Source organism: Cucumis sativus, chromosome 2 (assembly GCF_000004075.3).
Source record: "Cucumis sativus cultivar 9930 chromosome 2, Cucumber_9930_V3, whole genome shotgun sequence".
Lineage (NCBI taxonomy): Eukaryota > Viridiplantae > Streptophyta > Magnoliopsida > Cucurbitales > Cucurbitaceae > Cucumis > Cucumis sativus.
This window is the reverse complement of record NC_026656.2, coordinates 18,953,813-18,968,832: the sequence shown is the minus strand read 5'-3', so window position 1 is coordinate 18,968,832 and position 15,020 is coordinate 18,953,813. Positions and strand designations below refer to the sequence as shown.

Here is a 15,020-nt window from a genome sequence, read left to right as displayed (position 1 = left end):
ACAAAATATAAAATTATTTAGTTTATATCTTGATTGGGATTAAAGTCCACAAGTACTCTAGAATTTATTTATTTTTGGTCTTTATCTTTAAAAAGAGATGTTGAAGGAAACATATCTTTGGAAGGTAGAATAATAATGCATTTTGGTATAAAGGAAGGTTTTCTTATTTTATTTTTTGGCTTTTGTGGCGTGGCATTCCTCCACTTTCATTTCTAATTCATTTTATAATATTATTCCCCAAAAAAAGTGATCCCTACCAATTTTTAATCAATATATTCTATCACATTTTCAAACCCCAAAGCTAAGAAACTTCTATCACCTAAAATAATAAAAATGCCAAAATTAAATAATATCTTTGCTTTCTTTTTCTCAAATAATAACATCTTCATCTAAATATGATTTATCACTTTTTTTACGCCAATTATTCAAAACTAATATAAATATAAGGTCATGCATATATATATTTTTAAGTTATACAATATTATATTACTTTCATTCCATTATTGTGTGTGGTTTTAATAAAACTTAAATTAATTATTATCGAATTTGGTAAAGTAATATAATTTCAAAAACTACATTTTAACATGATGATATTCCAACATTTTAACAATACATATAATAATGTTAAAGTGCATACCACAAATATTCACTTTACTGTTTAATAATGATGGACCAAATGATTATTCCATAACTATAACATTTAATCTCTTCCAACCATAAGCTACTGCTTCTTCCACTCTTATTATCTATCCTATCATTTAATATTTTAGTTTACATTTTCTAATTCAATTTGAATTTTTATATCATCCAAATTATTTTAACTATCACAAAATTATTGATTCAAATATTTTGCATAGTTATCGAACTGGATGAGTTTTTTTTTAATACTAGTTTTGAAGAGGTCTAAATAAAAAATAATAATAAGAAAAACAAAGAACAAAAAAGAAGTGCACATTCTCATCCCACTAACTTTGGTTTTAATGGATTGTTCTAAGGTGTCCACTTTATATATATCATTTGAGTTTTCTCTCTTCACACACCTCTTCCTATTTCATTTCATTTATTATTACTTTCAACATTTTGATGCTCATCAATGATGAGATATGAAGTAGGGTTTGGTTTACAATATAAAATATTTTAGTTGGGTTGTGCTTAGCTTACCTTACCTTGTTTATTTTATAGTATTGATATAGTTAAATTACAAACATCGACTTAAACTATTGGATTAGATTAATAACCTAAAAGTAATCATTATAATATAAACTTATAAAGTACGTAGAGAGTCGAAATTTAAGTAAAATTTTACACATACATATTTTAAGGGTAAACTTCATTCATTAGATACAAACATAAGCATCGACATCAATAGTCGAACTCAACCATTATGGTAAATGAAAGTTTCATTAACCCATTGATATTAGTCGCTAAAGATCAATGGTAACACCAATACAATTACGAGGACAAAAAATCCTTTAATACATATTTTACTCATTTAATCACTAATTTCATTTAAATTTAATATATAAATGGATGGCTTTTGAGTTTTAATAGTAAGGAATGTATACATTTTATTGCACTGCATAACAATAGTATCTAAGTAACTTAAAGAACAAAATTAATTTGAACAAATATTTAATTTTAAAATGAAGTCTTGATTTATTATTTTTTCTTAAAATTATATGAAAACCAATAATTCTATTTTTCAAACTAATGTTTTAATGGGCCGTCTAATTTTTAAAGCCCAAACATTTTTCCTCTTAGCCCCTTAATTCTGAGAGCCGAACAGACTCAGTGGCCGACCCATACCACTTGGACTTAGGTCCAATTTGGATTCTTGCTGATGAGAGGGATGGCCCCTTAATTAATCTAACAACGTTACCTATTTCCTTTCTATAACTTACTATCCTTTTTATACAGACTTTTCTAGTAGAAACATTAATAAATTTCATTTAAAAAAAACATTTTACATTTAATATACGACTATATTTACCTCAATTAATTTCCAAGACTACTAAATATGACATTATTTTAAAATTCAAAATTTATAAAAAACAAAAATAACAACAATTTATTAGATTAGAACCATTAATAGTAATTAGTAAGAAGATAACCTAATTTGTCCAAAAGGTTAATGAGCAAACGTCTTAATAAGCAAAGCATGTATAAGAAATGTAACCTATTAAGAATATTCAAATACGAAGTAATATCGTTTTTTTTTAATAAATTATCAAATATCTTTTATCTACGTGTGAAATTCAACCTATTCTCTTTGTTTTTTATATATATATATATATATATATATATATATATTAAACCTAATAGATTTTGAAATTTTTGTGATAATAAAAATTTAGAAAAATGTAATATCCTATTTTTGATTAGATTAGAAGTTGAGGTCAACAATAACTTAGCTTTAATTGTTAAATATATATATATATGTATATATCAAATATCTTAGGTTCATAAATTTGGAAGGGGCTTTTTTTTTAAAAATAAATTTTGTAAACAATAAAGTTGAAAGTTTAAAACCTAGAGAAAGGGATTTTGATAATTGAGAACATTTTGAAGAGAGAAATCTGAGGCGTTATTGGTAGCTAAGATTTTGGCGCGGCGGATTCTGTGTTACGTTCTGCTCTCCAACATCCTTTGTGTTCGCCGCCAACTTGGGAATCTCATTGATCCTTCAACCAAAACCCTCCGTTTGTTTGCGTGATTCTTAAGGAATCCAGTCAACTCAAGTCCACTCCAATCTTACGTTTATACAACTGTTTTTCCTCGCCGGAATTTAGGGTTTCCGTCGCAGCTCTAAGCTGCTCCGCTTCCAACCCATATCTTCTCCTCTGGGTATGACCCTGTTCATCTGGTAATTCATCTTCTTGACCTAATTCTTTCCCTCTTTTTGTTCGTTCCTTAATTTCTGGAGGCGGCAACGATTTATGGGCTTCTTTTAGGATCGCTTGAATGTTTTGTCTTTATTGTAATAATGGGTTTGAGTCTAATATTTTAGGGGTTTTCCACTTCATGTATTAATTGCCTTTTCCATTGTATTCGTTGTTCTTAAGAGGAGGATATACTGTAGGGTTTTATTTTTCTGTTTTTGTTGATCAGATAACAATAAATTGTTTGGCATATTTGTCCAAGTTAGTTTTTCTATCATGTTTTGTAAACTCATGTAAAGGCACTGCTTTCCTCTTTGGTTTTTACATTTGCTTTCATTTTTGGTTACTGAATGAGGAGTATTGTGTCTTTCTGTGAGTAGGAACGGTATTAATTTTATTTAGCATTTAAATTTCAATAGAATGTTGAATCTTTCGATTTCTTTCATTATCTTTCTTTTATTGTTTCCTTTGTGTGCGTGTGTGTGCACGGGCGGATTTAGATTTAGTATAGGCCCAAGGGGGCGTGCTCCCCTCGACTTTATTGTCTTTATATAATAAGTATAAACAAAATCAATTAATGCTTAATATTTGTAGGCAGTTTAGTGGTAAATATACTTGTCTTGTCAACCCCCTGTCAATAAATTTTCTGGATCCGCCACGGTGTGTGTGTCGAGGGTGGTGAGGGGTCTTTTCCATTTCATTGCTTGATGGATGTTGAGAAGGGTTCGAACTAGTTCTGGTTAGAAGGAAGAAAGAAGAGACGGATGTAGGGGAAAGTTCTGTGTTTTAATAGTAAGTGATGTGGTCCTACCTAAATGCTTTAGTCCATTTATCAGTATCCCCATTGCTACTTTTCTGCAGTTTTTCCAATCTTTGAGGAAACAGAATTGTCAGTTGTTCCACAGTCCCTAATGGGTTTGTTTGAAGCCGTTCAATGAGTTGAGAGAGTGAGAGCATGGCGAGACAGCTGCCCCAGAATCATCTTGCGAATCACATTCCAGGAACTACCCCTAGCCTTTGTGTGCAGGAGGAGCATCTGATCTCTGCACGAAAATGGTATTTCTGCAAACAGGAAATTGAAAATCATTCGCCCTCTAGGAAGGATGGAATTGATTTCAAGAAAGAGTCTCAACTGCGGAAGTCATATTGCTCATTTCTGCAAGAGCTTGGAATGAAACTGAAAGTGTAAGAACTTAATAATTCCCATGAGCATGACAGTTTGTGCATTTCCTTAATGTATATTTTTGTTTCTTGTTCAAAGAAAAAATATCCAACATGTTTTTACTGAGCCCTTCCTGAGAAATTTGTAAAATTGTTTTCTCTTGTAGTTACTATTTGGTCTATGCGGATTTGCTATCATTATTCTTCAGTCATCATCTCTTTTGAAACACAAATTTTGTTTCTCTGTCCGTTATTGTAGGTAGTCAATGCTTTCATAGTTCCATGGGGCATTTTTACTATGTTTTGTTACAAAGTAGGAAACCTAGGAAGAGAACAGCTGGAAATATGGATATGCTTGTGTTTGAATTTGAACTGGAGTCTGAATATTGAGATTGGGAGAAAACTTCATGGGATTTGGGTTGGTATTGCTAAAATATGATTTTAAATTTTTGTTTACTTAGTGTATTTTCCAGGTTTTCTCCATTATGTGGTTATTAGTTTTGTGGGAGGGGGTTTTCTCACTCAACCCTCTACCGCTAGACTGCCCCTTTTGACTCTTTTGATGAATATACATCTATGTTTCTTATATATATATAGAGAGAGAGAATAATATTAAACAAGTAAAAAAATGGTTAAAAATGAGTTTTGTACCATGACACTTATTTTGAATAGTATAACACAGTTTATGGCAGGCAAGGTGTGATCTAGTGAATAAAGCGATCGCATAGCATGCATCACAGCTTTGTTGTTGATTTTGTTGGAAAATAGAGAATATAAGGATGAGTCCTAAACCCATACGTGACATTTGGTGAGTAGGCTGGCATAGGAGCAGCATGCATTTGCTGATACCAAATGCTGAAACATGTTTTGTTAACACATTTCTATGATCTGTTCTCATAATCCTAATGGTAGCAAGGTTCTGCATGCCTGGTTTCAATATCGCCATTTTATATTTCTGCTGTATGCATTGTACTTTTTGGTTATCAGCATAATGAAGTCTCCCATTCCCTCCCATCATATTCCAGATTCTCCACCTCCATCACCATCCGACTCTCAAGCAGTCACAATTTCTACAAGAAAATTTCTTCAAATGTACTCTGTTCATATTCAAGTGGATTCAAGATTATATTACTTGTTTGGCCCCTATGAATTCAAGAAAGATAGAATTTAGTCTCTATGGATTGGATGGTTTTATCAAACCATAAGGACTATTTAGAGATTTATCAAACCATAAGGATGAAGTTCTAACTTTTACAACCAAAGGGAATAAATTTTTACTTTCTCCAAACCATAGTGACCAAATTTGTAAGTCAACTTAGGTTCAACTATTTCTTCTCCTTTATTCTTTTAGGTGAGAAAATTTTCTTATAATGGATGATTCTTCATACAACTTTTTAGCCATTTCAATTATCTCCACTTACCGGCCTCTATAGGAGTGAACCTTGAATTTTGTTTTTTTGATAGCTGTTGTTCAGATATTGAAGATTATTTTTTATCTTATTAATCAAGGCCATTTCAAAATTTTCATGTGGATGTGCTAATTAGAGATTTGTATACTTTTCAGGCCTCAAGTAACAATTGCAAGTGCCATGATGCTATGTCACCGGTTCTATATGCGTCAATCCCATGCTAAAAATGACTGGCAGGTAAGTTTATTGTTCATGATTTTTTTTCCAAAGTCCAATCCTAAAGTAGTTGAAAAACAAAAGAACTAAAGCATCATAATGAACCGGTGATTGTAGCGGGAGAATTTTTTTCCTTTTCACCAAGAAGTAGCCATATAGTGTTTGATGATCTTGAATCTTTCCTCATACTGTGCTTGCATTCTTCTATAGATTATATCAGTTCTTATATATTTGAAGACCCCACTGATACTGTAGCTTTGACCATGATAATTTAGTCATCCCAACTAAATGTCACAAACCTCAAGAAAAACATTAGCTTTGCTGTCAAGTTGACTACCCATGTGAAACCGAATCCTTGAAATACTGCTGCCTAAAATTTCTCCTATAAAATAAGGGAGAACACATGATTGTGGTTCTCTTCTTGGGTTCATAATTAGACAAGGATTTCTTCTTTGGAGTTCTATAATCAAGTTTATGCCTTCAAAATGTATTAACCGTACTTGACACATGCATACACGAAACTTTTGGGCGAGAAGGACTACTTATGAATGGCCTTGAACTGAGAACTAGCCCAAAGAATCACAGAGGAGCCAAGCCATTGGTCCAAAGAGTGGTTGCCTTAGGCTTTAAAAAATATTTGAGTCTTTTTCCTATCCATAAAAAACAATTTTTTTTTAGTCTTCTAGGGGCGGCACCCTGTGTATGTGTATATATTGAAAAGGAAAGAAAAACTCAATTTTGAAGCAAAAGATCAAATAAAGAAACATCTCAATTTTTAAAAAATATAATGATCCATGTCATTTATTGGCCCAAACACTCACGGATATAAAAAAAAATTCATGTCATATGGGCTCATGATCCTATTTAGATTTCTCCCTTGAAAAAAAGTAATCTGTTGGACAGGATTTTGTTTTATAACTTTAACACGTATAATTGTTGCAGACAATTGGAACAGCAAGTATATTTCTTGCCTGTAAGATTGAGGAAACACCTCGGTTTCTGAATGATGTTGTTGTTGTGGCTTATGAGTTGACATTCAAATGGGATCCTTCCGCCTCTAAAAGAATTAGACAAAAAGTACGTTAGTCTGACTATTATCTTCTTTAACATTTATGTTTAAGTGATTGATAATTCTGCACATATAAAGGAAATAATTGGATGGCTGAATGCAACTGTATGCTTGTAGGAAGTTTTCAATAAGCAAAAGGAATTAATCTTGATTGCGGAGAGGCTTCTACTGTCAACACTTGCATTTGAAGTTGATATTCAACTTCCCTACAAACCACTTGTTGCTGCTCTAAAAAGATTGGGAATGGCAGCTGACCTTGGGAAGGTGGCCTGGAATTTTGTAAATGATTGGTAAAGGGCTCGACCTTTCTCATCTAGTTTACTTTTACTTGTTCCTAATATTCCAGGCACACTTTAAGAAATTAATGTGACCATCATGGAACTTGTAGGCTTTGTACAACGCTGTGCTTGGAGTACAAACCCCATTACATTGCTGCAGGCTCGATATTTCTTGCTTCCAAATTTCAAAAGGTGAAATTGCCTTCGGATAAGGGAAAGGTTTGGTGGATGGAGTTTGATGTTTCGCCAAAACAGTTACAAGGTTGTTAAAATGAATCTTTGTACTCGTGTTTATTCTCTCTTGACAATTTGTTTTCAAATGAGCCTGACACTGAATGTTCACTTTTGCATGTTTGATGTCCTCTCTTCGATGCTCTATTTCAAAATGTTTAAAAGGTTTTTTTTTAATTCAAGTTATTAATCGTTTTTTGGGAGAGTTTCGTTGTTCCTTTCTAATAGCTTCTCCCTTCGTGTTAGTTTATTGTACTTTGTGTTTATTTTTGTTACTACTTTTATGGTTTTTAGTCTCTTTTTATCTTTTTATATTTTATTTTGGAGCATTAGTCACCTTGCATTATTTTCTTTATGAAAGGCGTCATATATACAAGATTAGCAAAATAATTAATCATTGTGACAGAGTTGGCAATGAGTTTTTTTAGAAATATACAGATTTGGCAATGAGTTGTGATATTGTGTCTCGATTTTCTTCTCATTTAATAATTGTGGATGTGAGTGAGTTTATTAAACTAAAAAAAAGGGAGTGAAAGTTATCTGTGCCCTTTGGCCATGACATTGCACTGGGTCTGTCACTGTCCAGTTACTTTTAATCATATTTGTCTTACCCCTCTATTTCACTGTTGGTTATTGAGATCATCTATCATTTTCTTTGGAATTCCTTTCAGAGGTTATACAGCAAATGTTGAAGCTATTTGAGAAAGATAGAAAACAAAGCCTACCACCTTCAAAAGAGAAACCTCATCAGCCAGAAGGTTTAGATGGACAGACAAGGGTTGATAGTTCCCAATCATGTATATCCAGTGTGACAGTTTCTGATCAGAGTCATGAAGCCATGACAGAGTCCAGTGGGTGCAATAAGTCTTTAATACCTAATTGTTGCCATAATCAGCAAAATATAAACCACAGCATCAGTCCTGCGGAAGTTTTACCCTGCCAAACAAGCGACACGGGGAGTTCAAGTAGTGTCATTGAGAATGGTGATACAGGGATTTGTCAGAATACTGAGGAAAATTATTTTGATCAGATCACACAGTCAACAAGTGTTTCTATTCCAGTTTCTAAGGACTGCAAAAAGATAAACTTATTTCAAATCAGAGAGGCAATAAAGAGAAGACGACTTTCTAGAGCTACAAGTACGAAGGAAGTACTGCCCATGAATCCAGACATTGATGGCGAAGCATGGATAGAAAAAGAGCTGGAACAGGGAATAGAGCTAGAATACGGATCCTCATTGAATAAGAAAAGAAAGGCATCTTGAAATTGGGAATGAATTTCTACTTACGGATAAAGTATCATCAATATTTTTCTTGTCAGAGCTTTTGATTAATTCCAGAAATTCTTCAAACTGTAAGTATTAAGAGGGCACTTTCAGCTTATTATTCATTCTTTTAGTCCCCCCCACCCCCACCCCCACCCCCACCCACACCCACACCCCCCAAAAAAGAAAAAAGAACTCTTATGTAGTCTAATAACATACCACTCCATTGATAAGTAAGTGTACATGTTTATGCTGAAGTGTATTTATATAACAATTTTCTATTTGTTCTGTTGAGAATGTTCTGCAGCATTATCATTAGCTTTTATAGGACCGTTTTTATTTGAGAGATACCTTTTAGCATTTAATGTAAACATACCTAGGTGTCGTCCACTCCTCATTTCTTGCTACAAGATCCTTCCCCACGTTCATCGTTATGCAGTTTTGTTATATTGCTTGCTGGCTCTTCTGTGTTTAGGTTGCTTGGATCAAATTTACAAAAAAATTACTATCGTAATTCCTAGTGTTAATGCTAAAATGTCTTTGGTTCTAAAGAAATAAAGTTGGGTTCAGAACCTTTGTAGTCGAATTGTACCCCATATAGAAGGGTAAGGGGATCCGGAGAATCCCTCCCTTCATGCATGAGGCTTATTTTTGCTTATCCTTTTAATTGGATTTACTATATACCATATTGTATGTGCTATTAGCTCCTATGAATCTGCTGTGATAGGCCCAAACCCATTGAAGGATTAAGTAGAAGAATATATGTCGTCCAGATTTCTTGTCCAGGCCAGAGAAGGGGGTAGTTAAGTCTGAGAAAAAACCTCTAGTCTTTCATGACTGAGCTTAATGAGTTTGTATTTTCCTCATAAAATAGTCTTCTCTTCCCTTTTCACTTTCAGAATTCCTTCTTTTAAGCAGTGGACTAGTGGGACTCGTTGGATTTATTACATCTAGCTCTCACTAACTGTTATTTTCACAACCTTTCACACATTTCGAGCAAAAGCAAGCCACTTAGATGCACAGCACTCTTGCGTATGATTGTGAAACTCTTTATCCTTGATTGCTTGACTTTTTGTTCCTGGTGAACCTGAATCAGGCTGTGCTCATAGATAGAAATGGCACCGCCATAATTATGGACGGAAATAAAGTCATGTTAAATTTTAGACTACTCTACGCAAAGTGAACGTAAAAGCATTGAGACATGAAGCTTTAGTGTGCATCCATCTAGGGATGTTAACCATCATGTATATGAACATCTATTGCCACTATTATACGAACCTGATAGCTACCAAGGAGATGAGGAATCAAATTGTATAAGGCAATAAGGCAAAGCTTTTAGCTAAGGAAAAAAGGGTATGTTTGTGGTTATGGAAAGACATTCCCAAGCAGAGTTTCGATTTCATCACCCTTTCTTGAGAAAGCATATACTTTCCTTCTTTTTTTCTTTTCTTTTCTTTATTTTTCCCCTCTGTCGTGCAAATGGTTTGTCTCTTCCCAACACACCTTTAAATCTTATTTACTTTAATCCTTCTTTAAGAAACCATGCAAAATCGTCTTTTGACTCGAATAGTTTGTAGATTACTTTGAAGTGGTCAAATAATTGAACTATGAGATTTTGTTGCAGGGAGAAAAACTGAATGGTACTATATTGCTATTATTTCTTTGAGTAGGTATGAGCATTGTGAAAGCCAAAATTACATTGAAGGACCCTAGGGAAATGGAAAAGCCAGGCTTGTTGATAATGAAGCCTAGCACATTCGACTTTAGAGTAAACCAGTGAGTTCAGAACCATCTCTAAGATATATATACTTGCATTTTTTTCCCTTCTGATAATTACTCATCTGCCTGCTTGATTGGGATTTAGAAGATAAAGTATTGGAACAACAAAAGCTGAATTTTCAATCTTGATTGATGTGGAAAATGTGGATTACACTATGAAATCACTTCACTCATAGAACAGGAAAAGGAGTGAGGCCCCTACTAGTTTTTTCTCAGGTAAACAGTTGAATAACAAACCACAAAGTATTTGTAAATTCAGCAAGCATATTTGATTTGTTGTATTGTTTTTTCTCCCTTCCTAAATTATTATTATTTTTAGGGAAGGGGTTAATGAGAGTATGGTTTATTTTTTGACCCCTACACCTAAGTTGAAAACTATGACTTTGTACTTTATAAAGGGTACACCTTTTACTGAGTGACGTGATGGACCCACGTGCTATAAAGTTCTCAATCATAGCTAATGACTCCTTTTTTGGGAGGTTTGTACAATAACTTCAATTCTCATCTTGATCAAACGGTCCGAGCATGTATATTCGTGTGATGTCTTGTGTTATGTTTATGGTCTACTCCAAAAACATGACCCTCTTATGTTATGTTAGGTTTGAGAAATCTGAATTTTCTAACTTGAAACTCTAGAAAGTATTTAAGATCATCTCAAACTGTTGTTTAGATTTGTGTTTCTTGTAATGAAAGGATGTTATGGGCCAAGTGCACGAGTGGAAAGACCTTTTGGAAAATGATAGTGTTGAATAAAGAAATTAAAGAGGAACTTTGCCTTTATATACAATATATAGAAAAGAAAGGGAAAAAGAAAGAAAGAGAGAAAGAGAGAAAGAGAGAAAGAAGTGTGGTCAAAGATATAAAGAAATTTGAGGCCATATTGTCATGTTGCCTTAAACAGGATTTTAAAAAATGGTTTTATCTAAAATAAAACCCTTTTTCTTTTAGGTACTTCTGTTATTTTTTATGCTTTATAAAGCTTTAATGTTATCAAATTGAATTCTAAATTTGAATTTTTGTATCCATTAAAATCTTATCTATAAAATCTTTAAAGGGGAAACATGAAAGAAAATTTCTAGTCTTGCAAGTAACAAAAACAAAAAGAAAGAAATGAGAAAATCTAAAAACTCCAAATTGTTAACGTGGCTTGAAATTTTCTACAAATCAATTTGCCTCCTACTATTTTGATGTGTTATTTGTACATATTGTTAATATATTATTGAAAAATTTTAATAATTAAAATTCTTTCATCAGGAAACTCAAAACTTTTTTCACAAAGAATTAATGAAAATTGAAAGCTTTCTCTCTTCACAAAGGAACCATGGAATTGCTTCTAACTTATTTTAGACAATGGAGAGGTAATCTTATTTATCCTTAGACTATGACTATGTGTAATGTACTATATTATTCTATAAATGTTCAATGATTTGAAAAGCTTTACTTTAAATTCTTCAAATTCTATAATTTCCACATGCAACATTATCAGAAACAATATCTGTTCATTAAATTTTATTATCAATCTAATTTTAGAAGTATTATTATGAAATTAAAACTTCGAGGTTGAAATTTATTCAATTAAGTAGATAAGAATACAAATTATATATATATCTATATATATATTCTCAAATTCTATATTGAAGTGGTAATATTAAGTGCTGTAGAGTTTATATTGACCCAATCAAAGCTTCATAATATCTTTAAAAAATGTTCTTAAACAGTAGTCTTTTTAATTAACAGAATACTTTTTTCTCTTTCTTTCTGAATTATAAATATTGTATTTAAACAAAAGATTGATTATTATAACATACTTTACTATACTTATCTTTATCTTCATTATTTAATGTTAACCTTACAATCAACTACTTCTTTTCACTCCAAAGTTGTGGAATACAATAATTAAAGGCAAATGCCAAAATCTAATTTGGTATTTTCCCCATCACATTCTTTTTAATCAAACTATTTTTATTCATGTTTATTACAACGATCATAAGACTTGATTTTTCTCCAAGATTCTAATAGAACTTTACGAAAGTTATTATTTATAGTATTTCTAAGAGTAATATTTTAATCTTTTTAAAAAAGTTTGCTTTATTAGTTAGTAGAAAATAATATCATAAAATTATGCCATTAAATTTGAGTATGCATAGAGTGAAGTAGAGATTCAACGTGGCGGCCACGTTGGATTCTTTGCCATGAAGAAGACGTTATGTTTTGTTTATAATTTAAATCTCAAATTCTTTTCCATATCCATATTTTATATCCTAAATGAAAAGAAAGGCATTATATTATAAAAGGAGGTTCCTCTCTTGAGAGGAAAGTGTAAGTCTTAAGTAAAGTAAACTTGCTTCACCTCTTTTCAATTCACACATGGATTTCTCTACAAATCTTCATCAACAACTTCTTCATCTCGAAAACCAATTGCTTGTTGGCTCCGGCAGCGGCCATGCTTGGACTCCCGACCTCTCTTTGTAAGTACTCGACATACGTATCATCATACTTTTTTTTATCAAGTAACTCACCAGCAAGAGGGATGAGGGATGGAGATCATAATTGTTAACTAGTTGAGCTATGTTCAAGTTTACATCAACATATAAAAGATAATCTTTGTTTGTAGGTCACCAAATTGTGAGATTGAACCAATTTTTCATTTCCAAGATTTGAATCCAGCCATTGATATTGCACAAAGCTTTACAAGTTTGCAGCATTATAATTCCCATGGAATTAGCAAAGAGAGAAGATATGAAGATCAAGAAGGGAAAAGGGAGGAGAAAAAGGACTCAAGTTCTAGTAATTCTCTAAAAAAAATCAATGATAATGAAAGTTTGAAAAGTCATGATTATTATTATTATTATCATTCTTCAAATTTTGAAGAAGAAGATGATCAAATGAAGAAGATTGGACAAAGCTGTTGTTGCAGCAAAATTCATCCAACTGTTAATGTTTCATCAAGAAATAGTTATAAGCCATTGATGACGACAGAGTTTTCAAGCTCTTTAGGGTTATTTGATCATTCATTTTCATTTGCTTCTTCACATCATCTCTTGGACCAATCAACAACTTCATCCTCTCTTCTTACTAAAGTGAGTTCTTACTTTTTTTTTCTTATGATAAAATATAATTTGTAGTTTATATTGAAAGCATATAAACTGAAATTGGATATTTAAATTAATTTTAATGGAAAGGTTGGAGATTATAATGTAAAAATTGTAATACTAAGAAAGGATTTTTTAAAAGTCAATGACTAAAATAAGATTTAAATTTCAAAAAGATGGAATCTTTTTTCACTTTAAGTTTTTTGAATCACTCACTGGTTTCTTTCTCTTTGTTTCTTTTTATTGATGTCAATAAACTTTTGCTTATTTATTTGGGAAAAGTATATTAATGTTGAATAATATAAAATAAAATGAAGATGGGAAACCATGAAATTACAAATGCAAAGAGAGCTTACAGTTTGAAACAGCAAAAGCAAAGTCCCAACAAGAAGACGAGAGTAGAGCCTCGCCCCACTTGCCCTCCTTTAAAGGTTACACTTCTTTTAACTTCAAATTTGTTCATTTAAGATGTCAATGTTATGGTCAAATTAAAACTTATAACAACATAATTCATTCATTTTCAAGTTTAAATTAGTTGAATGTTCATTTTTCTTCAACAGATTAGAAAAGAGAAACTAGGAGACAGAATAGCTGCACTTCAGCAATTAGTGGCACCATTTGGTAAGGTATGATAAAACAGAAAAACAAATCAAACTAAGGGTTGCACGTATTAATTTAAAGTTTAAGTTAGTCTAAGTTTGTATTCGAATGTAGCATTGTGTTAGTGACTTATAATTAAAATTACTAAACTTGCATGCAGACTGATACAGCATCAGTTCTAATGGAGGCCATTAGTTATATTAATTTCCTTCAAAATCAGGTTGAGGTATTATTTCCATCTCCTTCATAATTTCCTTCAAGATAATATTGTTTTTGTACACTAACAGTTTTGAGATAAAATTATTTAATTTCTCAGATGCTAAGCCACTCTTACATGAAATCATGTCGCAGCAAAAACTACAAAACGACACGTCGGGTGAGAAATTCTTACTCAATTTAATTGGTTTCTTTTCCATTCAATTTGTTTAAATTATTATTCAAGAGGGGAAGGTCACTTTAATTCATTATAATGATTAAAATTAGATATTTAAAGATGATCAAAATAATATTTCAACAGTATTTTAATTTATAATAATCTCACAGATGTATTACATTAATCCACAGGATGAACTAAATGATGACAAAAAACAAGAAAGTGATTTAAAAGCCAAAGGATTATGCTTAGTACCATTAGCTTGCATTTCTTACTTACCGGAGGATTCCACCAACGGAGGCAGAATCGGCAGCCTTTGGCCCCCGTTGGCCGCTGCAAATTTCAATAGAAGGTCATTTTGATGTACTTAACAACTGCTAAGTTCAAATTAGATTTTTATACATATGACTTGATCCCGTCGATGCCTAGTGGCATATAACCTAATTCTGCAATATTCCCTAGGATGCATTAAATAACCGTATGTAAAAGAGTTACTAGTATGAAAATTTGGCTATTAACATCGTGATGTGAGTGATGGTGATGATCCATTACTAATTGATGCTTTGTAAATGGTTTTTAGAGTATGAATTTTGTAAATGATTTCTTCAAACTAACGTTAATGAAGAAAATAGAATCTACAAAAAACAGATTGATCATTTGATTCAATTA

At 32.1% G+C, this 15,020-nt stretch overlaps 2 protein-coding genes across 8 annotated transcripts; both read left to right on the top strand.

Moving 5' to 3' along the window:
- Positions 1-2,510: 2,510 nt before the first annotated feature.
- Positions 2,511-10,747, top strand: LOC101214841 (cyclin-T1-3). Of its 6 annotated transcripts, none has more exons than XR_004214334.1 (9): positions 2,511-2,863; positions 3,741-4,064; positions 5,605-5,686; positions 6,608-6,742; positions 6,852-7,024; positions 7,123-7,274; positions 7,915-8,596; positions 10,178-10,283; positions 10,375-10,747. XR_004214334.1 is itself a non-coding variant. In XM_031880632.1 (7 exons), exons 2-7 carry the CDS (start codon positions 3,835-3,837, stop codon positions 8,505-8,507), a joined length of 1,365 nt encoding a protein of 454 aa, XP_031736492.1. In that variant the 5' UTR covers positions 2,511-2,844; positions 3,741-3,834; the 3' UTR covers positions 8,508-8,832. The 6 variants fall into 6 exon arrangements, 2 of the variants coding, with proteins under 2 accessions (XP_031736492.1, XP_011649636.1); XR_004214333.1 differs by having other exon boundaries at positions 10,372-10,747; XR_968755.2 differs by having other exon boundaries at positions 10,178-10,747.
- Positions 10,748-12,367: 1,620 nt separating this feature from the next.
- On the top strand, positions 12,368-15,020 carry LOC101215077 (transcription factor bHLH110). Of its 2 annotated transcripts, none has more exons than XM_011651333.2 (7): positions 12,368-12,754; positions 12,901-13,366; positions 13,696-13,809; positions 13,939-14,004; positions 14,139-14,198; positions 14,295-14,354; positions 14,543-15,020. In XM_011651333.2, the coding sequence occupies exons 1-7, from the start codon at positions 12,654-12,656 to the stop codon at positions 14,711-14,713; spliced, it is 1,038 nt and encodes a 345-aa protein (XP_011649635.1). In that variant the 5' UTR covers positions 12,368-12,653; the 3' UTR covers positions 14,714-15,020. The 2 variants fall into 2 exon arrangements, with proteins under 2 accessions (XP_011649635.1, XP_011649634.1); XM_011651332.2 differs by having other exon boundaries at positions 12,375-12,754; positions 14,139-14,204.

Excerpts from the sequence above, each read along its gene's own strand:
- LOC101215077 (XM_011651332.2), top strand. The coding sequence starts at position 12,654 with ATGGATTTCTCTACAAATCTTCATCAACAACTTCTTCATCTCGAAAAC. Across the intron at positions 13,367-13,695 it reads CATCCTCTCTTCTTACTAAA|ATGGGAAACCATGAAATTAC; the intron begins GTGAGTTCTTAC and ends AATAAAATGAAG. Across the intron at positions 14,205-14,294 it reads TCCTTCAAAATCAGGTTGAG|ATGCTAAGCCACTCTTACAT; the intron begins GTATTATTTCCA and ends TTAATTTCTCAG.
- LOC101214841 (XM_031880632.1), top strand. The coding sequence starts at position 3,835 with ATGGCGAGACAGCTGCCCCAGAATCATCTTGCGAATCACATTCCAGGA. Across the intron at positions 6,743-6,851 it reads CTAAAAGAATTAGACAAAAA|GAAGTTTTCAATAAGCAAAA; the intron begins GTACGTTAGTCT and ends GTATGCTTGTAG. Across the intron at positions 7,025-7,122 it reads TGGAATTTTGTAAATGATTG|GCTTTGTACAACGCTGTGCT; the intron begins GTAAAGGGCTCG and ends TGGAACTTGTAG.